The sequence below is a fragment of the Telmatherina bonti genome (assembly GCF_933228915.1).
Source record: "Telmatherina bonti genome assembly, chromosome: 5".
In the NCBI taxonomy this organism is placed as follows: Eukaryota; Metazoa; Chordata; class Actinopteri; order Atheriniformes; family Telmatherinidae; genus Telmatherina; species Telmatherina bonti.
The window spans coordinates 34314392-34338949 of record NC_136623.1 but is presented as its reverse complement, the minus strand read 5'-3'; the positions used below and the strand labels follow the sequence as shown (position 1 = coordinate 34338949).

At 37.9% G+C, this 24558-nt stretch overlaps 1 protein-coding gene across 1 annotated transcript in view; it reads right to left on the bottom strand.

Annotated features, from left to right (window-relative positions):
* The window catches only part of vps13b (vacuolar protein sorting 13 homolog B), a 433420-nt gene that overhangs the window by 408771 nt on the left and 91 nt on the right, over nt 1–24558 (bottom strand). Inside the window, exons 1-3 of the mRNA XM_079241403.1 lie at nt 24541–24558; nt 23526–23684; nt 20112–20255 (exon numbers count right to left, since the gene is read on the bottom strand). The exon at nt 24541–24558 is cut by the window's right edge and continues 91 nt beyond it. Coding sequence (XP_079097529.1) covers nt 20112–20255; nt 23526–23672 — 291 coding nt within the window. The 5' untranslated portion in view covers nt 23673–23684; nt 24541–24558. The remainder of the gene's footprint in view (nt 1–20111; nt 20256–23525; nt 23685–24540) is intronic.

Below are 24558 nucleotides of genomic sequence, written 5' to 3'. Positions count from 1 at the left end.
TGGGTGCAGATTTGTTTTAAATTGCAATTCTTACAATTCTTCGATGTGACTGACTTTTGTCGATTAAAAAAAAATGTATAAAACTTTTTTTGCTCGTCATTTTTCTTCATTTCAATGAGGAAACAACAACACAGTAGCCAGACCATCATTCTGCTGCTATAACGCCCAAAAAGATCAATAAAAACAATAAGAATGACAAAAATTTTACAATGGATTTTTTTTTTAATTAATTTGAAAGAAATAGATTGTTTAGCAAAAAAAAATCTATTTTAAAATTGTGAAGCAAAAAATCCCGATATTTGATTTTTCAATTCGATTTTCCCACCCCTAATGCCAACCTAAAAGGCTAGTGACTGGGATGTCATCCACTGAACACAACTATTCCTATCTCCTCTACAAAAAAAACTCTGGCTGGAGGAGAAAGGAAAATGTCTCTCCTCAATAGCAGCAAATGTCATCTACCCTCTCAGGACACTAGTCGCATGTTGAGCCCAGAAAAGCTAAATCAGTGTATGACTTTGTAAGCGTGTAAGAATGATGACAAAATGAACATCTTCAGGGATAAGGCTGAAGATAAACAAAATGAGCCACGTTTCAGGGTAAGGAAGTTATTTATTGGTTCAGCTGGAAGAGGGCGTCGGGCCGCTGGGTGTTCTGTGTCTAAAGGCACAATTAAAACAATAGAGACAGATGTGAAACAGTGGAGAGGTCAGGAGATTAAGGGTTAAAGGACTACCAGCCAAGGACTTCCACTAGACTGACTCCTGGTGCAAATACAGTCATAAACAAAATCTATATATTACTAATCTTACCAGTAAAAAAAACAAAAGAAAAGGAGAAATAAATGCCATCAGTTGAAAACTAAAGAAAAATTCATTTACTTTGTGCACTTCTAACTAGCAGATTGTTAGATTCTCCATGAGTGATTTTCAGGTTATAAATCAGTTCATATGAAGAAGTAACTAAATATCCATGTTTGTCTGCTGATGTAGACATTCAACTTGAAATAGGAACATTAGAAACTGTAAACCTGAAGTCAGGAGTTTTGTGTTGACAACTATAAAAACTCTTCCTCTGGACGTGGACTAAGAGGAGACTTAACCTTTTCACCATCGTCAAGCTTCAGGAAAAGTAGTTTATAACAAATCATTTCAGCCAACAGCAAGTTTTACCAATCAGACCAGACAAGGGAGCATATAAAGGAGCACCTTATGTGCAGAACAGGCCACGGCAGATGCACAGGCCAAACAACAGACTCTAATATCAGGTTCTGAAGCTCATGTCCGCCTGCAGCAACAAATGGAAGAGCACTTCTGCATCTTTAAGTCTTGTTTATTTGTTTTTAATGTTTCCAGATCTCAGCCCAACTGTGCTTTATCCAAGTGGTGAAGCATAGCTGTCACGTCAAACCCAGTGCCTTCACAAACTACAACTAGAACAACCTTAATTAACTACACAAAATGTAAAAATACATACACAAATGGAAGTTTTAACTTTATGATATATAGAAACTTCACAAGAATACATCAACCTTATATTTGTAGCAGATATCACAGCATTAAACAATAATCCCCTGGAGAAGCCCTGTAGAAATGGAAGAAAAAAAATGACCAAATCTGTTTTTAACCACTGTGAAAACTGAGAAATTAATGTTAATGTAGTGAGATGGCTGAGTTGAAACCCTGTGCATTCATTAGAGACACTGTACCACCAGGGTGGTAAGCTAGTGAGACAAATGAGACAAAGAAAAGGCAGATCACATGTGTTTACCATTATATTGTCGCAGGAGTTACCCTTAAACTCAACTAAAATAAACACTCATGGTGCCAAAACCGAAAATATTTGGGCACTCCATGGTCATACGCTCCATTCAAAAGAAGACGAAGATAAAAGATGACAAGCACAGAAACACTGACCAGACAGGTCTTATGGTCGACCTACTGTGTGAACTGTAACGACAATGAATGGTTCTCTTTCTTTCTGTTTGATGAATTAATATTAAATGATTTGCTTAATTCCAGTAGTTGGTACACCTCCTGACAACTATTACTTATACAAGCATGCAAAAAGGAAATGCCATGATGCTCTGACAGAAATATGAAGACTTTCCTTCACTGTCAGAGGTCCACATGGCAAGCAATTATTTCCTCCTCAGTTAGTTGTGGACATGAATAAACTGAGATGGAGCAATAAAATAAACACTTCATCAGGGTCCTAAGGAACAGAGATTCACATTCAAATGAGTTTTAAGTTGGTGCTCATTCTTCACATCTTACTGGTAAATTTCCCATTAACTGAAATGTTGCGTCTGTCATGGCTAAATGCATCACAAGGAAAAAGAGAAGATTAGTTTAAAATTAAACTCATGCCGATTCAGTCTTTTCAGTCACATTACAGCATTTAGTTTCTATCGCGATGCAACGTATGAGAGTTAGAAACAGTCTCCATTCCCTGCAGACTACCATATCTATACCTAAAGGAATGCATGTTACAGCGAGCCAAGTGAACGAGTTCAAGAGCTTGAACTGCCACTAAAGAACAAGACTGCCAAATTTGGAAGTAGCGCAATTAAGCGCTCAATGTCACTGTGGTCAGCGAGCAATTCTCCAGAGGTGAAAAATGCCTTTTCAGAGGGAAGCCCTGGGATGACTGAAGCCTACCTCAGCTGCTGCCATGTAAACTGATCGCTCCAATGCCACGGCAGGGCACAGGACAGGGAATGAGGGATGGAAGAACACAGAAAGAGAAGAACACAAGAACCAGGAAAATGGGGGGCAGAGGGCGGGGGGGTTACTTACCCTACAGGCTTGTCAACTTAGCTGTTGCCCAAAACTGATGGTAGTTAAAAAGGAAAGGATATGAAGGCAGCAATGAGATAAGTGGAAAAAACAACAGGGTAAGAGAAAGTGAGACAGCGCGGCAAAGAGTAAACGAGAGATCCTAAGAGTTGGAAAGAGATGGAGACTATGAGAGCGTGAGGAAGACAAAGAAAAACTGAGTGACAGGCAAGCGGACCCCCTACTCAGAGGGTAAGTGGGCACCAGTGGAGGTGTTGTCGGGCACAGGAAGCCCTGACATGACCTCTGTCCCTCCGCAGATGTTTGACTCAGTCAAGGTCCAGGAGGCAGTGCGTTGGGTCTGTCTCGAGGGTCAACCTATCTAAGCTGTTTAACACATTAGCTGAACTCCAGCACCACCTCCAGCTATTAGAAACAGCACCGCTGCAGATACTCAACACTTTTCCTTGTATAAACAAACTAACTGCAACACAGATCCAAGAATCCACCAGAGTCTTATCCATCACTGACACTGTTCTCTATGTGTAAACTGTGATGCAAATATGTAAAACTTGCTAAAAAAAAAAAAAAAAAATTAAAAAAATAGAAACATTTCTGAGACCGTGGGTCATTCTAGGTCACACTTCATTTTAAGGAAATATGGTTTATGAGAACTTATCTGAACCATTTGTTAGAATCTACTCTTCTCTGTTTAGAGGAGCAAAATAGTGAGACTTTCTCTTTGAGATTAACTGTACAACAACAATACTTTATATGTTATTTGGAAAAAATAATAATAATGGAGCATTTCCTTTTAATAAAAAACTTTTTTTTTTTTTAAATTTCAGTTTAAAACAGAAAACAAAACACTGGAGGAGATTAGCAGCCTTCTACCCTTCTTGCCTGATCTTTGAAATCAAAACATTTTTAAAACTGGTCAATTTCACAAAGTTTCACTAGATTAGCAGGAGCATGCAGACCATTACTGGATCAACACAATCTTTGTTATTGTTGTTTTTCCTCTGCAGGTTGCTGGTGAACTCATGCTGACATCAAAGCAGCAAGCCTGCAGACTGGAGGCCAGGCAAGGCAAGGCGAACGCCTACGGAGTGAGAAAATAAATGAAGGAAACCCAATAGCTCCTTATCTCAGACAGACCCCCTCCGCCTCAAAATCACTCATATACACGTTTAAAAACAAAGACTCGCGGACACACACTGGGTCTTACAAGTAGAAGCTCTCTCCCCCATGTTTCTGTCTTTCTCATCAACCCACTTATTCTTCAGCTTCAAACCAAACCAGAACCCTGTCAGTATGATCCTTGTAAAAAAAAAATTTAAAAAAAGTGAAGACCCTGGTCCTCATTTGAATGGATTACAGCTGACACCAAGAAGAATGAGACATGAAACGCGGCTCACCGTTTCAAACATATAATCACAGTCTGAGATGGTTCCAGCCATGTCAAATAGCATCCAGTCACACTTTTACACTTGCGCTGCTTGAACCATTCATGACAACCCCAGTGAAATTTTAGCAGAAAAGAGCAGAGCTCATCAAAGCTGACTCAGATTACCTCCTCTTTAACGTCCCTTGGCTTCAAACACATCCGTCAGCTCAGCTAAAAATTAGCTGCTAATGGCTTTTTAATGAAAGTGCAACAAATGTAGAAAGCTATTTTAGAATGATTAAAGATGGGGACGGGGGTATTTTCTGAAATAGAAATAGACTAGGGAGGGCTAGGACCAGCGAGTGCGACAGGGGTAAACATTTCTTGCAGCCTCTCACACATTCACAACACTCAAGTTACAGTAACACTTCTTAATACTACAAACATGTTTTGTATTTCATATATATATATATAGATATGTCAACACTCTGCATTACAGATGTACACCAAAGGTAAATAGTGGCATGCAACAGTGCACACACATCCGTGAGCGCATTCTCACAGGCAGTCTAAGTATAAAGACTCATACTCTAAAATCACAGCAGAGCAGCTGGAATCCATGGCAGATTGGAGGGATTAGAGACTGAAATCAGCCATGATGGATATAACATTGTGTGACATTCTGAGTAATTATCTCAATGAAAACAGCTCATTACAAAAATGTGGTCTTCTCTTCTCTCTTTCCTCCTCTGTTTCAGTAACTAAATCCACTACTGGGAAAGAAAACCCCATTTACAGTGAATCCACAAATCAAATCTCAGTCAAGAAACATACACAATGTGCTACAGGCTATAAACTGAAGCAGCCTACCTTTTTCAATGCAAATTAAGTAAAGTCGATGCAGTAAAGTACAACTTTTTATTGCTGTTTGAACAAAACCCAAGTCACAAAGCCATAAACCAAACAAAACCCTTCTTCCGTACGTTTGGGCATGCTAGGAATGAAAACATGCCAACAAAAATACATGTCCCACACACATTCTACTCTGAAATGAGCTAATATTATTTAATAGTCCATTAAATAGCAAAAAAAAAAAAGCTATATTTTTAACAACATTTCTGGAATATAAAGTAATGTAAAATTAATGTGCTCCTTTTCATGGATGAATAAATAGTCTAGTCAATTTCTCTTTGTGAAGCCACATGCGCCAAAAGTTACATCAACAAGAATCCATGACATTGCTAAATCAAATTTGATTGATCTGAAATATGTGGTGAATGTATTTCTAATAAATAACACAAGCACATCAAAGGATATCAAATCACCAGGTCTGATCCAAATGAGAACTAAAAAATTTTTACCGCTGCAAACTATTGCATTGAAAGTTAAATATAAACTCAAAATGACAAGAAAACTACATAACGCGTTCCTGTAGAAGGAGAAGAGAAGGAATTACTGCAGGACAAAAAAAAGATTACAGTTTCAAAACTATTTTACACCGAAGCAGGAGAGCTCGCAGGACTGATGATGTCATGTTGGATGCCGATGCCAAGAATACCTCCACGTTACCCAAGTCAAACCGGCTATGTTTAATATCTGACTCCAACATGCCCAGAATAACAAAGACAAACAGGAATCCCAGTAACAGAGCAGCTCTACAGGGAGCAACTATCGGGCTTCTGACTTGTGAGTTTTTGGACAATTTTCACTGCTGTTTTTATTATATTTACATGAGAAGCTGAAGTTTTGGAACAGATGTTAAACTATGGGACAAAGAAATAGCTGTCCATCATAGGGATTCCTTTTTTATATACATAATATGAGCCTTTTCTGAAGCTGACGTGAAAAAAAATATGTGCGAAAGAAGGGGGGGAAAAAAAGAGGAAAAAAAAAATAAAACAAAACCTTATGGCTGGAGCAACACAAAACTGCAGATTGTGTAATGCCTAAACCAGAAAAACTAAATCAAAAACAGCAGAGTCGAGTCTTAGAGCTCCAAATGTGATCAAACACTTTGACAATACAAGAATAGTGTTTCTTAGATCTATTCTACATTCAAGTCTACAGTCATTTAGCAGATGCTTTCCTCCAAAGTGACTTACATCTGAGAGAGAGAGCAACACAAGCAAGAAATCAAATGGTTGGGGACATCACAGATGAGCGCTAGTCAGACTGCTGCGAGCTCAGGTGGACACAGGTGTTGCCACATAGAGGCAGTGCTTTTTTTCTTTGTTTGTTTTTTGTGTTTCCTTCCATCCCTGCAAAAGCCCCTTTATCAAAATATGAGAAACGATACCTCTTGGCGCAGCTTATTTAGTGATGAATTGTCGCAAAGAGCTGGACAAATATTTCCAACTCTGTCTGACAAACTTAGTTGAACTTAGTGCAGAATCGCTCCTTGCAGAGCCGAGTCTTTAGTTTGCTGTTTTGCTATTCTATTCTATTCTATTCTATTCTACAGTCATTTAGCAGACGCTTTTATCCAAAGCAACTTACATATGAAATGAATGAAATGAAATGAAATGAAAAATACTTATATGAGAGTGAGAACAACACAAGCATGAAATCAAACAGTGGAGGACATCATTGGAAGGTCCTGGTGGACTGCAGTCCAGTTGGACGCAGGTTTTGACATGTATTGCTACATTTCTTTTTTTCTTTTTTTTTTCTTTTTGCTTTATTTAGTTTTTTGCTTCCCACCCAACAATATTTCCATATGTTAAAACACAAATAATGAATACCACAATATTTGTTGCAAAGAACTGAGTTAAGTTCTCTAACTCCTCTGACAAATATGGTTAAACTAAGTGTGGAAATGCTCCTTGAAGAGCCGAGTCTTTAGTTTGCTTTTAAAGGTAGATAGGACTCTGTAGATCGGACAGAGTTTGGCAGGTTGTTCCACCACCACAGAGGAAAACAGTCTTGTCACTAAAGGTTTTTTGGTTGTTTTTTTTTCGGTACATGAAAGTATCGAGATTAAGACACTGAAAACAAAAGGAACAAAGCTAAAAACAGTTTTGACGTCTCACTTCTAACCAGTGCGATGCACTGGTGATCTGTCCAGGATGTAACCTGCCTCTCGCCTACTAACTAAGCTGTTTAGATAATGAGTTGGGTTGAACATTCCTAATCCTAATCCCATAGGTAGGAGTAAACATAAAAATGATCAGAACATAAACATTTTCTGCAAGCATCAGCTCCGTATATGTTCCCTACACACCTAAGCTGAAAGCCTGGTGGAGCTTTTGATACCACTGATAACAAACATTTTTATGGTACCGCTGCACCTTACATACTGGTTTTGGAAGATGTGTTCCAACCTACAATGCATCTTCTTCCCTTGCTTACCTGAAGACAATCCCATTGACAGCCTGAACCTACAACAACAGCACAACGCCACCACTGAAGAGTTCTGTGCTAAACTGGTTTGCCTGCAGTCTAGACTTAGCACCAGAAAAACCTCATTAAACACATTATGTAACAATAATCTAACTAAGGGTGCCACAAACATCTGAGCTACAAAAATTTCCAGAAGCCTACTTTGATTTGTTCATACAGGATTCAAGTTTTAAATTCAGATTCTGCATAATGTCCTGCCTCATTTATTTGATTGCAAAAAGTGCAATATTTAAGTATGTTAAGTCCATCTATTCTGGAGGCATTAAAACCTCTGGAAGTGGCTTTAAACCACAATATACTCCCTTCAGGCTGAAGAGAAAACCAACAATAGCAGGAACACTGCAGGGTTTCACCTAGATACTTTCCTGCCAATTTCATACGTTATTGCAATAAAGTGGAGCCCTGCAGTGTCGAGCCATCATCTGTCTTCTGTCAGTCTTTGTTTCATCACCTGTTGCCTTGGTAAATGTGGATGTTTTCTTTAGTCTTGCAAGCCAAAATAAAGCAATAGTAGCCCGAATCTATATTTACAGTATTTACAGTAGCTAATGGTGCTCAAGAAAAGGTGTTTATAATTTTCCAGTAATCTAGTAAATCCCAAAGCTGGGGTATATACGCATAAAATCAGTTTCTTATTCAAAGCTTATTTCCCCACAAGACTAAGGAGATCAAAAATGTGCTACAACAAAGTAGAAGGAGTTCTTTTTTGTACGGACAATGTTTACAATTTTCATTCAAAATTAGGATTATGAGTCCCCACAACTCCAACACTAAGCAGGGATTAAAGAACAGAAAAGGGATTCAGATTTAAATTCAGGCCGGTGAAAAGTCTTTCTCTAATCCATGATGGAAACTGGTGCCATGCCGAACTAAAGAGCTAAAGTAGATTGCTGCACTTCCTACTGAAGATCAATAAATTTTGCACTATGACCTCTGGTTTGTACATGTCACTCTTAATTTTTGGGCCTTATCTGACTCTCTCAATTTGTGGAATAAAGTTAAACGTTAAGGAAAGACAACAGTGTATAAATGGAAAGAAAGCAAAGGGTGTGAAAACAAAGATTGATTTGAAGATCCCAATACAAACAGCCAAGACAAAAATAAAAAGAGGGGAAAAAAGGCAATGAAAATAATAATCACAATAGAAGAAGACAAAGAAAACTGGAAAGAGGGATAAATTGCTCGTGATTTAGATCAGAGGGGCAATGGTCCCTCAGATGTCTCCATCAGCTAACCACAATCCAAGGCTGAGCATGTGAGGCATGCTGCTTACGCTGGCACAGCTACCCCATAATGCTAATTACTGCAATGTGTTGGCTACAATCAAACACTCCACAGACTCTTTACATACAGAAGCATGTGCAATCACACCCACAACCAACTGAGAGGGGAAAAAACTCAGTTGAGTCCATTACGATACACAAGGGGAATTCCTACACATCACTCCAATTTTCTCATTTTTCTGAAAGGAAAATAACTGCACTCACCAACTGTTTGCCAATCGTTTCACACAGTTGTTCATTTTATAAATAAGGATCAAAACCATTATCTGTCTTTGCAAACTGTTGTGAAACAAACCACCATCCTGTGATGATAAATCTGTTCAACCAATCAGTTTATTCTGGTAAATAGCTGACAACTAGCTGTCAGAACTTGATTTCAGCATAAACTAAACTGACCTATCAAAACAGAGCCATCCTTTTTCTGAGCTTTCCCCATTATGTCATACTTAATACTAAGCACATTATACAAGACATAAGCACCCCTTGAACAATGTAAGCACAAGCCTCCAAGAACAGCGAAAGCAGTGGCTGAGGCTACGCTGACAACTTAATTGCACATTTGAGGTGCAGCTGGAAGGGACAAACTGCAGAGGCCTGAGTATACTTGGAGAGTATCAATGTTCTGAAAGCAGCACAATAGAATAAATCAAACAAAATGGGATAGGACTTTCCATCAGTGTTGAGAAATTCTAAAACCATTTTGCAAGAGAATGCAAGCAGAACACAGGAATTATGCTTGCATAATGCTTCCAAAGTAGCAGAGTTGCTTTTCACATGGAAAACCGTTGACCTGAATTTATAGTCATTTATTTATTCACTTAATTCTTAATCTTGGGTACCCCATAACTCCAAACAGGTTGTAATAATTTCAGAGTGCGAGAGAGCGCTTTCTCCCGGGAGTGTCTTCTGATTGGTCAAATTCCTAGAGGCCTGCCAAGATGGCGGACAAACAGGTGATGGTGACTCATGGATCTTTACCTTACATCCAGAAGTTTCCACAGCTTGTAGACAATTTAAAACCTATTGACAAATATGCTGTTTTCAAGTATGACATCACCTCAAATCCAGTGGGATATATTCAAGCCAGAAATGGACCCAGAACATGAATAGCACAACAACCCAACAAACCAAAGGTTACAGCAGGACGTCTGTTTGGCAAATATGCTCTTGTTCTGGATCTATGTCTCATCACAGATTATCTCATCTCTCAGTTTGTCACCATAGAGATCCATCTTTTTTTCCAAATACTATGTTTTTCGTAGGTGCAGATAAAATGCTAGCTGAGGCAGAAAAACGGGCAATGCTGTTTACAAACTGCGTCATGTTACCTGAAATGGCTCGTGGCTTCTGTTTGTACACGACTTGTGAAGTACATGGGGTGGGGGTGAGTACAAACTATGGTTTGCCTGTGTGATTAGCATTTCGTTGAGGAGCTTTGTAAGTAATGCATACTTTTGGTGAGCTGTCTTCCAGCTATACCAGGGCTGCTTGATTCAATTCCATGAGGGCGAAAGCCCTGTGTGTTTTCAATGCATCCCTGCTCCAACACACCTGACCTAAAGACTGTAGATTTCAAACTGCTTGCTGTCAAGTTCTACAAAGCCCTGTTTCAGTCAGGAATGCCACAGCGGAGATACAAGCATTATGTCTTGATAAAAATATACACTTCCAGTCAAAGGTTTCCCATTTCAAATGGGAAAGTGTGTCCAAACTTTTGACTAATAGTGTATTACTTACTGCTTTTGCAGTACCTTTCCTAGGACTAAGAAATATGAACACATCACACCAGTTTTAAAATCTTTTCACTTGTAGTCCACACAGCAACTTATAACAATCATTTTGATTCATTTTTTATGATTTTATTTGCGATTTTTGTTATTTGATGTTGTCTTTTATGCTTCTTTAATGCATTTATTGTTTTATGTAAAGCACTTTGAACTGTCCTGTACATGGTTAGTACTATACAAATAAACTTGCCTTGCCTTTAGAAATAACTGGAAAAACAAATCTACAACAGCAAAGAAAGTTTGTATGAAAACTGGGTTGCAATTGACTTAAAGGAAATAAGGTTATCTTTGATTTCTAGTGAGGGCCAATTAAAAACACACCAGTCTACGCGGTTTGTAAACCAATAAATCATGGATGCACTCATCAAATAATAATTTAATTAAGTGCATATCCATAAATCAAGCAATTACCATATTTCATTGTCCAACAGCAGCATTGCTTGCTTCATGCTCACATGGACTTTTACTAATCTGTGAAATGTGTTTAGATTTTGTACATTTGAAAATCTAATTTTTACATCCTCTGTGGTGTGAAGGTGTCATGCAACCCCCAGGATCCTTGGTGCCCAAAAATAGGACAGAGGCCTCATATTGATGCAAAGGGAGAGGCACTACTTTTGAAAGGCTAAGTAACTATTAAATATGCTTTCAAAATGCCAAAAATCAGGCTGTGTGCTCCATGCAACATGGCTGCTTTTATCAAATAAGTGTTTAAAGAGAGAAGTATGCAACTGTTTCAGTGCCCTGCCAAAACCATTTTCTTTGTTTTTAAGGCAGACTTTTCCAGGATGGAGGGGGGGAAAAAAAACCCTGTGAACGGCTAAACATTGCTTATTGACAAATAAGGCTGCACCGACTGGGCAACACTGTAGGTAAAACACCAATTATGGATAAGTGCTTCATACAATTCCACTTCAAAGAAATCAAGCTATCCCTATAAAAGCAACATCAAGTGGTTAACTTCTTCCCTAAACTCATGCAATCACTGTTTATATCTGTTTACATTTAAGGCTTATGAAACAGTTTACCAAATTGCAACCCAATATCTTCCAAGACCTTCTGACAGGACAAAGTACTAATCGAGTGAACATTAGCCTTAATTGTAAGGTAATCGTTTCCCAAACTATAATATCACCAAGTGCACCAAGCAAGTAATAAAGTCCAGTGAGGGGCTGCTCTAGTCCGGATGGCCTTAGAGCAGGGATTAAACTGTGGAACAGCAGCATCCTGCTCAGAGTATTGATCTCCACTTGAGTCACTGAATGCAGGAAGCCACTGGGATAAATTTTTCCCCCAGCTGCCTTCCTGTGTCTGAGGAGGTGAAGTAACCTCACCCCACCAGGAACTCAAACTTCCACCAAACCTCTAAGACAAAGCTAGGCGTTGTTAAGTCCCGGCTGACTCACAAGCAACGGTGTTTGGGTATGAAGATCTTTTCCTTGAATGACACAGTTCCATGTTGCTTTCTGTAGATGCTTTTACAATTTGAAAAGTAATTTGTGCAACTTTAATAACAGACTATTCAGAAAAAAGTATTATCATAACACTGAAACTTTGGAGGCAGGCAAGACTATCATACCTCTGTATGTCAAACAACTGAACCGTCATTTCACCTGTGATATTGAATTTTTTGCAATTACATAGAAAATTATTACATTTTACATTTACATTTCATCACTCACTCCAATTCAAAAAATGGAAAAAAACAAATCAATAAATGAACATGTTTTTTAAATAGAAGTTAAAGACTTCAATAAGGTTTTTGCTTCAAGTGTGAGACTAAAGGCTTGACTTCAACTTTGCTGAAGGTCTATTGACTATTACACGCATAATTACTTTAAATTACTTACAATACAAATGGACTAGTGATCTTTCAAAAGAAAGACAGAGAGGGAGAGATGGATGGTTTCAGAGAATCTAGTCAGAGTGGCTGTTTTAACAAACATTGTTTAACTTCAGTTTATTGCATACAATATTTGTGATTTCTAAGAGATAGAAGCAGAGTTGGATCCCTGCCACACAACATTATAGGCATGCGTTTGCAAATCCTGAATGAGACTCATATGATGAAGCACACTATGGGCTTGAAAGCATGAACTCATCTGTCAATTACGGACTGGAAAGACCAAGCAGCATAAAACCATAGCATGACTATTAAATCATGTGATCAGAAAGCGTATCAAACTAAAAACCAAACAAATTATGAACTGTGTAGGTCCATTTGATTTTATAGAATCACACTCATGTTCTTTAACTTATTACTGGGATCCATCAATCACAGAAAACTCTTTTGGACGCATCCATTTTCTTCACTTACCACCATAAATCACACCAGACTTGTTTTTTTTTGTTTAGTTTTTGTCTTAAGCTGACTTTTAAAGTCTTAAAACGTAAATGTTTCACAAATTTAAAAAAAAAAAAAAAAGCCCTCAGGTGCAAAACCAAAGCAAGAACATCTTAACTGCTGACATGACCCGTTAACAAAAACGAGAACAAGAACAAGCTGCTTTGAGAAGCTGATTTTATATTAAGCAAACCTTAACAAGGTCTTCAAAGACAACCTCAAGTTGTCTCTCATCAGAAGCCATGCTTTATCTTCCAACGTGCCTGAGGAGTCCACAATAAGCGCCAACTCTACTCCATTTCTTTATTATTTACAGCCAGGGATGGGTCTTGTTACTGCCCCAGGGGGTGGGATTCAGTAAAAACATATTCTCTAAAGCTCAGCGTCTTAGTGCTCTGTTCTCCGTGCTATGGATGAGGCCCCACTGAGCTGATGATCAGAGGGATTTATGCAGAAATCTCTGAAAATCATTTGCTCCTGCAAGCTGGGGAAGCAAAGGCAAGATTTCCGGATGGCATTGGGACACCGATTATCCAAGCTGTGCTATCTGATTGCAAACTTCCACAGACAGTTTTTCCTTTACTTAAAATCTGATTTCTATCCTGTAAAAGATGAGTTAATTGCACACTATCACAACTGGGCTTGTAATATTAGTAGATATTGTGGACAACAGAGACCTGACAGTGAGCGCCCATTCCACTGGGAGTTTAGGGTTTTACTGACTGAATTAATTATAAATGTAAAATCAGCAGATACTTTAAGTGCTCCAAGCTGTTAGGTGGAGTTGATGAAAACTGTTTCAGGACATTCTCAAACTCTCTGTTGGCAATTCAGGATTTGGACAAATAATGGCCAACTTTTTCAGATCCTGCAACTAGGCCTGCCACAGGAACAAATTTTGCCATGCGATTTATTGTCTCAGGAATTATTCCGATAGACGATAGTATTGCGCTGAGCAATTATTGTTGTTATTTTGAGACCATTTCAACTAAAATAACAATAATTCCATAATGACGCAAGTACACCCTTTCAAAGATCAACATAATTTTTAAAGAACATTTAGCTTGATGTGAAGACTAGTTTACGCTCATCACGTCCCCAGTCTGCTAAAACAGATCAGGATTTCTCCTGGGGTTATCTGGAACAAATGGTCTCTAAACACTATGTAACACGGTTACATAGTGTTTCAAGCTTATATCAGGGGACACGTTTGGACTGGACCAGAGGTGGAACAGTAAAACTGAATGTCTTTTTGATCGCCTTCATGATGTCATTTTTCATGTCATTGTAAAGTTGTGGAATAGCCGTTTGTAACATTTATGTTCATCCAGGCAGATTGTTAATATCTTTTTTTTCCCATCTGGGATAAAACTGCACTTGATGATTTTGTTTTAAGTATTGCTGTGTTTAGTTAATATTGTCTTAAAACAAACGCGGCACTCGCTCAGAGTCAGCGAGAGAGAAAGGATAAATGAAAATTATTGTGTTCGGCAAACTTATTGCACACATTTTTTCTTATCATGCGATTAATTGACTTATTGCTACAGGCTTACCTGCAACCAATTATCTCATATTATCTTTGGTCTTGCCAATCATTTGGATCAGGGCATAACACCTGACAACATTTCTCCTGCATCAGAAATGTTGACCAGAAAAACCAACTAGTCATAGTATATTTTTGAAGGGTTTTTAATGCATTCCAGACCTTCACATTTGTAATGAGAAGATAATGATTATTTGCTTGTGTTTAGACTCTGTCTAACACATCCACAACCTGCCAATGTGAAGTATATTCCAATCAAAACCATGAAGTTAAACATGTTTACAACTGACAACCACAAGCTATACAGAGAAGTTCTCCAAATTCAAGATTTCCTACTTAGGATGTTTTGGATTTGATTCCTGGGTGACAAAACCCACAATTGATGCTACAAAGTCCAATAATACATCTACAGATTTCTTCTTTTCATCTTTCTAAAGTCAAGGAAAGATACATTTGTCTAGCTGGAAGAGGATTTAGCAATAGGACAAAAGCTTGGGGTTTTAGGAAGCCCTCAAAAAGGGGATTCCTAATTCACATGTATTATCAATCATTTAGGAGCAATGAGGTTTGGTGGTGCAAAGCCCTAAAAATAGTTTAGAAGGAATATAACAGAGGAAAGAAGCATATGCCAAACCAACAAGTCTCAAAGGCACCTCCCCAAATCATCTTGAGGCAATGCATCAATCAGAACCTCCACATCAGTGGCAAATGCACTCAGCAGCCATAAAACTCCCCAGATCAAGCAGAAAGTTGAGCCAAAACCAGAAAGGCTCTCGTCAGTAAACCCAAGCCTTTATCATTGTCTCATAAAAATAAAGTGTGTCTAAGAGTGTTATGATCCACAGTAACTGCTGTCCAGTCAGTTCCTCTCTGGCTTTGCTCATCACACCTCATCCTCAACATCTGGAGCAATTTACCCAGATGTCAATAGTTTAGAAAAAAAAAAAGTAGAATAAATAATCATATAATTGTGAAAAATTACATGAAAGTTTGCCATTACATCTTTTATTTAAAAACTCTTATTTCCCACGTTTGTAACTGTTAAAAAACAGCAACACAAGAAAAATTTACTAAAAGCCCAAAGCCTCACAAGCTGGACTTTGGAGAGAATAACATTGAATGCAGTGTATCATGTCCTCTACATCTAAGCTGTAAACTGATTTTACCTAAAGACAAAGAGAACACAGTCAGAAGTGTTATGAGTTGGGTGTGAAGTTGCTATTTCATGTGATTTTCATGAAACAAGTAAGGAAATAGACATGGTATGATTGGCACAAGAAGAACTGTGTTTAAACTGATTCCTACCAAATTGTTTATCCGCATGAGCTGCTAAAAAAACATAACTTATGACTTAGTCGCATCTCACACAGACAACCTAATAACTCAACTTGGGCATGAAAACCTTACACTGAGAATTTCTTCGAGTTTAAATGAAAAGGGAAAAATAATTACATACAATAACTAAACAATGAAAACCAGCAATTTCACGACAGAGATATGTACCAAAAGCTGTGGATGTCAAAGGTGGCTGTCAAACATCATGTAATTTGAGGACACAATAACATCATTATAAAAATGAATTATTTTGTTTGTAAATGGCCTCCAGTTTGTAAAATTAAAGTCCAGAAAAAAGGTGGACAACATCTTTTCATTACCATACTTTCTGCACTACAATCCTCATTAAAGCTAATTTCAAGCAATTACACTGTCAGCAGAAGCTGTAATCTCCAGCTGCTGCTAAATGCCCAAATTTCCACATTTGCTGGAAACTATAATTGTGAGCTGTTCTTGGTACTTTGCAGATGGGCCCTATTGGGCAATCTGAATAAACCTAATATAACCCAGTTCCTCTCAAGGGGAAACAAGAACATTAAAAAGGTCCAAATAATTCCGGTCAAATTACACAACCCTTAATGAACTTCAAAAGATGTGCGGATGTTTTAACAGGCCAGTGCTCAGGCTTTAACTGTAATTACAAAAACAAACCATATTAATGATATCATTTATCATTTCCACACTTCCACAGCACAAGGTTCATGTCTAAACTGGACAAAGGAAACACTAGTAATCTATTAAACTGAAAATGTAAGACTTTCCATTCGCAGGTCTTTTTTTTTTCAGTTCTTTTATGCCATCACACAAATTACATGAAGGCTTCAGGGAGAAATGTCATGGCCCATCTGTTGCATGAACCCATGCCAAACTAACTCTCTGCATCCAGTTAGAATCTGATTAAAATTCAACAAAGCCCAAAATGTATATATCAACATGATATCTAGCCTCAAGAGGAGCATAAATTTTCTGTGGGACTAAAAGCCTACCGACATTATTGTTATTATTTCTAATATTACTATTACCAGTTACAGTATTACACATATATAAAGAGAATTAATGAAAGTGGCCTCATTTTCTTGGATTCAGAACACAGTAGTCAACCTCCTGCCTCTCGTATAAAAAAGAGGTGCAGTTATTCATTTAAATTCCACATGCTAGAAGGACTTCTCCTATGAGTCTGGTATTACTCCAAATTATGTCTCCTGGGTGTACATACCACTGAATAATTTGTCCAAATGTCATTCGCAATTCCCCAAAAGTCTTTTCTTCACTAGAAATCTTTTGGAAAACATCTGTAACAAATAGTTGTTTTGAGATTGCACCAGAGCTAGTACTGGTACATGACCTTAAGCTGTGTATAAAGCATGAAAAAACAAGCTTAAATTTCCCCTAAACTAGAAACTGGATCACATGAGCAGTAGCCACCTGCACAGTATGATATTTACCATTAGTTCTGGGCGGCTCAAGCTCATGTGTTACAAATCTTTTTGCTGCAGCCTATATAATTAGCTGTAATTGACTTCCCTTGAAATGTGTTTCTTCTGGAACATCTGGCCTTGAAACTTCAACCTCCCCATATCAGGGCCAGTAGTGTGTTATACTTTTAAATTTTGCTACATGTGTGGCAAAAATAGGACTACAGTACTCTGCAAATAATCTAATAAAGATGGCCTATCTACATGAACATTTAAAATGAAAATGTGACTAAATGCAGATAATGCTGTATGTGCGCTGACATTTATTTTTATCAAATAAAGAATAAAATGACATTTCACACAAATGTACAATCCAATATGTTGTACCTGGCACTTTATAAAAAGAACCTTTCTTTATTGGGAAACTAAAGAATGAGCTGAGTGGTTATAGAGGTGGGCTTGGGTCTGGAGAACCCGGGTTTGAGTCCTCAGGATGCCAATAGACTCATTTAGATCCTATGAAATGGGCCACTGTGAGCCCTGAGGAAGGCCCGTAACTCTTCCTAACTGTTCCCTGAGAGCCGAAACATGGCATGACCCTAACCCTGAACTGGCAGCCCACTGTTCAAGAGTACATCTAGAGATCTTAGGTGACTATTCTTTGTAAATATAAGTTGTGACATCTTTACGACATGACCAATAATAAAATGAAATGAAAAATTTTGAACGGTTGTTTTGTTTTTAAGCTACAAAAATCAGCAATATCAAAGAATTGTTAGAATCACAATTTAAAACAAATCGGCACCCAAAAAATCGGAATCAAATCGGGACAAAAGCATATTGTCACAGGCCTAGTTTATAGGTTAACGAAACACTACATCCACAAGAGCATTCAGCTACAACAAAACCAGTTAATCTCTTTTTTTTTTGTCCACTCTTGAAGCAACATTTCTGTGAGGACTTAGTTTTCGTGGTGTGAGACAGTTGTTAAACTTTCCTCCTTTCCAGCTCCAGAGTTTGAGAGGAGGACCACTGTGATTACACCTGGCCTGAACCAGCAGTTAGCTTCAGGTGGAACTTACTTCACTTTTACCAGCAGTGGTGAAAAGGATACGAGACTGCTGTAACTACAAGAGCTGTGTGATGTTTATAGCAAAACATTCATCACTGAACTGAATTTTCTTTATTAATTTATTGGTGCTTTTTTCCCCTTACTGCAAACCAAACCCAGACACAGAAAACCTTGCTCTGAATCCCAAGTTAGTTGATTAAGACACAATCCTTTTTTAAATTACAGGCCCTTAAAACAACATCCGCATGCTCAACTTTCAACTCTGCTGATAATTGTCGTGAACATTATTTTCAGGACACACAAACAAAATTTTGATTTTCATATTCATAAATAAAGACAATAATTGATAACAGTTCATTTTTCTGTAATAATTAATCATAATTAACGTGTTAAAGTCCCACCCATAATTAAAATATTAAGTGGACAACACACTGTATATAAAAAGATGGACGGAGCCTCCATGACGTCACCCATAGGTTTCTGAAGAGCCGAATTGAAGCTCGGTGGGCGGTTCCTACCATCGCCATCTTGGCAGCGTCATGCGCGTTGTCTCGCCCAGAAAATACAAATATGGGCAAAGAGGTGGAGCTGAGAGGGGGGGTGTGAGTGTCATGGTGGATATTTGACATTGAGCGAACTCCGAGCTGCCTGTAGCTAAGAGCTAACTGAGTTAACCGAGCTAACCTGGAGATAAAAGGAGCTAACGGAGGTAAGCGAGCTAAAGCTAAGTCACGTTGTTAACCGGCTAAAAACTGCGGTTGTTCTACGTTCTTCTTACTTGAAGAGGGAGATTGGGTACCTGTCAATCAAAAGGACATGCCCATAAATATGCCGAATTTCGAGATTAAATTACTTTTAAATGGACGAGTTAGAAAATATTTCACTCCCCCCACAGTTGTCATGAAGGTAAACCTGTCCTATTAAACCTAAAATGGATTTTTGAACCAGGCTGTAAACATGTTTATTTCTGCTGTGAAGTTGGTCTTTTTAATATGGGTTTAACATGGGAGTCTATGGGGATTCGCTCTGTTTTTCAGCCCCTAGTGGATGAAGCGGGAACTGCAGTTTTATGCACTTCCGCTTAGGCTTCACTTTTAACCACCAGAAGTTGCCACTTTGAGGAAACATTAAAATTTTCCAGGTTTTAGCAAACTACCATAAAAAATGTTTGGATTTTTAAAACCTTTTAGGTCTGAATGGATTATAGAGAATTTCCTAAAGAGAAACTGTACGTTGACCATGTGAAATCTGAGGGGGGGGGGGGGGGGGGGGGACAACCTTTACTTAGCTGTGACAAAGTAATAGGTTTTTCTTCTGCCCATGAGGTGCGTCATGATTTTCACACTCCAAAGCACTAAAATTAAACAATAAAAGGAGTAATGTATGATGGCAACTTTGGCTACAAGACTATGACAAACTTCCAAATGCCTTTGTGTGAAACACATATGACACTTTATAAACCAGCATGAGTTGCAAATGAAATGGTAAGATGTAGTTTCTTTTGTGACTTTACTCCAAGTCAGAATTAAAGGAAAACTTTGTCACAACTACATTAGAAACTGAGAAGAAAACGAGGGGGAGGAGAGTAATAACATTTAAAAAAAAAGGCCATTACAAACATTCTTGGGAACAGACAAGGAAAAAGCAATGAGAAAGCTTTACTTTGGCATGAGTAAGACTTTCACATAACAAGGAGATCTGGACCGCCCTGTTCTGGCTCAGCTGTAGAATCAATACTGACATGTTTCTCGTAGCAGTAGATAACTAACCTGAGCTCCATCCCTGAGCTTGAGGATGCACTCCATGGTGTTGATGGTGATCACAACAGGCTCCGACCCCAGCTTGGTCCAGGGTACATGGATGCGTAGCTCATGGATATGACCACTCATAAATGTGAAGGGCAGCTTCAGCTCCTATTAAAATACATAAAGATGTAAAATGATTTACAATAACCAGTTTTTAAATAGTGATCTCTTCAAAGCAGGCAGTGCATAAATAGCTGTCCAATCTTTTACAAGGTGGGGTTTTTTTGCAGGTGCCTTTGTTACTTCCCACAGCACAAAAGCATGTATGTTATTGGTGATCTTGTGATCTAAATCTGTCATATTTATGCATGAGAATATCTGGTTTTATGCAAAAAGTCAAATATGGTCTAAATCAAACTAATAAAATCCTTTCTTACTGCCAGCTATGTGTGTTTACACTCAGAGTTTTGGTGGTTCTTGTGCATAAAAACCAGTCCAGTAACTACTGCAACCTTCCAGAGGCATAAACATGTAATTACAACATGAAGGACTTGTATTATGCTGCATCCTGCATGCTGAGATGGACCATAGATTCTGATTAGCATGGCTTTTTGGTGACAAGTGGACGAGTTTCTGACTGAAGCACAAACATCAGGCCTGAAAATAATCTGCCAGCTGGCTTTTAAACAGTAAAGCTTGACATTAACTCATATCTTTTTGCACAAGGTTTTTGTCAGTTTCAGAGCTTTCTTGCATTTTGCATTATTTTCAGTAAATAAAAACTGAGCTCTGCCAACTCCAGCAGCCTAAACCGTGATTCCCTCTGAAACTTAGCATGTACGTCCCAGTGCTGCTTTTCTATCAAAGCACAATGGAGCTGCTGAATACCAATGATGCTGCAGAAATCTGACATGGACCAAATGCTATTCAAAAGCAAGAAGGTGGCTCGTCTGAATGGTATAAACAGGGCTAATTGCCTTAACTGTCCAGGTTGGATTTCTTATTAGCTCTGCACACAAACCAAAACCAGAGGCCAAATTAAAGTAAATCGCTCCTCTTCTACAAGCTAAATTTACAACTTTTTTTTTTTAATTGTTTACGTTTTTTAGGAGCCACAACACTGTGATGTGGATGGAGTAAGGCAGGAGTGCCCAAAGTCAGTCCTCGAGGGCCGCTGTCCTGTAAGTTTTCCATGTATCCCTGCTCCAACGCTCCTGTGGTCCATTAAATGGATCCAAGAGCCAATGGAGTTCTGCATGAGGAGTGATTAGTTTGAGTCAGGTGTGTTGGAGCAGGGATAATTTAATTCAATTCAACTTTATTTGTATAGCACCACTTCACAACAATGTTGTCACAGAGCACGAATCAACATACACATAATTTCAAGCCAATTCATACATATCCTATAATAGAAACCAACTGATTGCATCGAGTCATGACTTTGATCCAATACATGGAAAACTTGCAGGATTGTGGCCTCCGAGGACCAGAGCTGGAAACCCCTGGAGTAAGGAAAAGGATCTGCTGATGTTAATATTAAGAGTGGGAAATCAAATCGAATTTTGGGAATTTTTGCTTCAAAATTTTTAAATGTCTTTTTTTTGTTAAATTTTTTCCCCCAAATACATAAAAATAATCCATTATAAAATTGTTGTCATTTTTGTATTGTTTTTTTCTTGATTTTTTTTTTTTTACTTGTCTTCTTGGGCGTTATAGCAGCAGAATGATGGTCTGGCTACTGTGTTGTTTTTTCCTAATTGAAATGAAGAAAAATGACGAGCAAAAATAAGTTTTGTACCTTTTTTTGTTTTGTTTTTAGTCTACAAAAATTAGCAATGTTGAAGAATTGTGAGAATCCCAATTTAAATCAAATCGAATCAGGACAAAAGCATATCGTCACAGCCCTTGTTAATATGCTTATTTTATTATCACTTTAACATTTGATAAGATTGGCTATTTTTTTCACTGTTTTAATAAACAAAACCTTGAATTTTGCCACATTTGGTTCTTGGTGACTGTCACAATACCTCTGATATTGATGATCTGAGTAGTTGTTGCATGATTTTCACTACTAAAAAGTTTGTTAACACCCGTCTGTTAGGATGGAAGTTTCGGTCACACATTTGGCAGAAAAGCACAAATTGAATACAAATTCACAGTAAATATCAGGTTTTCTCACACCCAGTCAAATCATTATACTACATATTACCTTCTCTGTGTCAGAAAAAACTCATGAGATCAGGATGCTTACACAGAGGTCACATGCTTTCACCTTCAATTGGAGTCAAAAAGGTAATAGCCAAACATATTTTGGATAAAAGCTAATGCAACTCAAGCATGTCTGCTCTATAACCCCTAGAATATTTCAATAAAAAATATTTTTCAGATTAAGATGATATTTCATTGGCCATTGTAAAAGTTGGAAGAATAAAACAAAGGTAGGATCATTTCCAAACTTTTAACATAGCTTTGCACACATCTCAATCCACCATAATTCCCACTGTCAGCTAGCCTAAAGCTGCTTCCAAGAAGAACTTCCATCAAAAACTCTGTTGGGTTAGGTAGTGTTTCATCCTGCTCTTCAGAAGCAGTCTGAACCCACACAGAAGATAAATAAATCACAACCAACTCACGGGACATTGATCTAACGCAGACATTACAAGCATATAAAGAGAACACAATGTCATAATAACACTGCAGAACAAAGAAGAAAATGAATCCATCAAACTTCCTCCAAAATGACAGTAAATATAAATATAATCTGACCTGGCCGAGAAGCACTGCTGTATTTTTACTGATTCTAATTAAGGCAAAGAACTTACAGGCTGGATGTCTGAAAGGAACAAATTTATACGGGTTGGGTTCATTTGTTTTCACCAGATATTTAATTCTGAGAAGATAAATATTTGCTTTATTATCGTCTGTCATATTTGCATGCTTAACTGCCTCTTCTGCTGAGCAACCAGTACATTTTAAAATGGAAAGCATTTACAGCCCCCGATAACTTTAATGTATCACATATGTGCTTGAGAGATAAGGGGTACGTATGAGCGAGCAATCAAGTAAGCAAGCAAATAACTAAATAGATAAATTCAAGAGGTGGGAGCACTGTTGCCCATTTACGGGGGAAAAAAAATGCAGAATAATATTGTATAGGAAGGAAATATGTCAACTATTCATAGACAGCTACCAAAAGCAACCAACAACCTTGCTTGTCTCCAGCGAGATGGATCACTTTAAGAGCACATAGATTTAAAAACAATATGGAAGCATGCAGCACATGAATCATACGTCATAACTCCATGGCATTTCTCCAAACTAAACAGGATGAAACGTTAAAGATGCTGAAACTGAAAAATGTCTGTCATCCAAGTAAATTTAGCCTTGATCGAGAGCAGTTCCCCTAAACATGAACTATATTCATTCAACACTGAGTACCTGCTCCAGGACATCCAGCTTCAGGTCCAACTTGCTGAGCACCACATCCCCTCCCCACAGAGAAAGCTGCAGGTCCGATGGTTTCAGGTTCTTAATGTACTTGTTTACATAGCTCATCAGGAGCGGTGTGACATAAGACTCCAACATCCTCTCTCAGTCCTGGATACAAGTCAAAGATTGGGGGGGAAAAAAGAAACATTGAAATGACATAACATTTTTACAGTTTTCAACTAAATGCAATACCAAAGAACAGGAGGGATATTTGGATATATTACAGCAGAAAAGCAAAGTTCGTTAATAACGTTAAAACTGCTTCTACTCAAGTTCAGGAGTGTCACTTATTAGTTAGCACGAATATCACATCATACGGCTGCTTTATTGGAAGTAAGTCCTAATTAAAGATAGATGGCACACCTGCTATACAAACTCAAAGCATCTGTTTAAAATCAGCCAGCTATTTATCTATTATTTTACATTTTACTTGCAAACTGTGTGGTCATATTTAATGTTTTATGTTAACTTCAGTGCATAATCCAGGATTTTTTTTTTAAACTAAGCAAATGATGCAACGTGTTCAGCTCTATATTCCTATTTAGATGACAGATTTACTTAAGAAGGTAGAAAACAATTTTTCAGCTCAAGCCAAAAGTTAATAAACCTTAGAATAACATATATATATATATATATATATATATATATAAATAAATTTTAACTATTGTACTTGTTAGCTTGCTTGCTAATGTGGTTTAACCTTCAGAAAATACGACAAAACATAATTCTAATGAGCAACTCCGTTTGCAAACCGATAGCACTGTAATTAAGCACTGTAACATTACAATTAAACACTGTAAAACCACTAAGTACCCATTTTAAGATGCTTTGGAGCAGAAAGCGAAAGAGGCTAACGATGCTTTCTGTGCATTTAGGTAGTTTAGCAAAGAAGCTAAAGCACGGCTCTGGAAAAAGTCACAATGAAAAGGATTTCCTTAAGTTAAAAAGAAAAAGTCTTCCTTACTTGATTGCCGCTTGATTC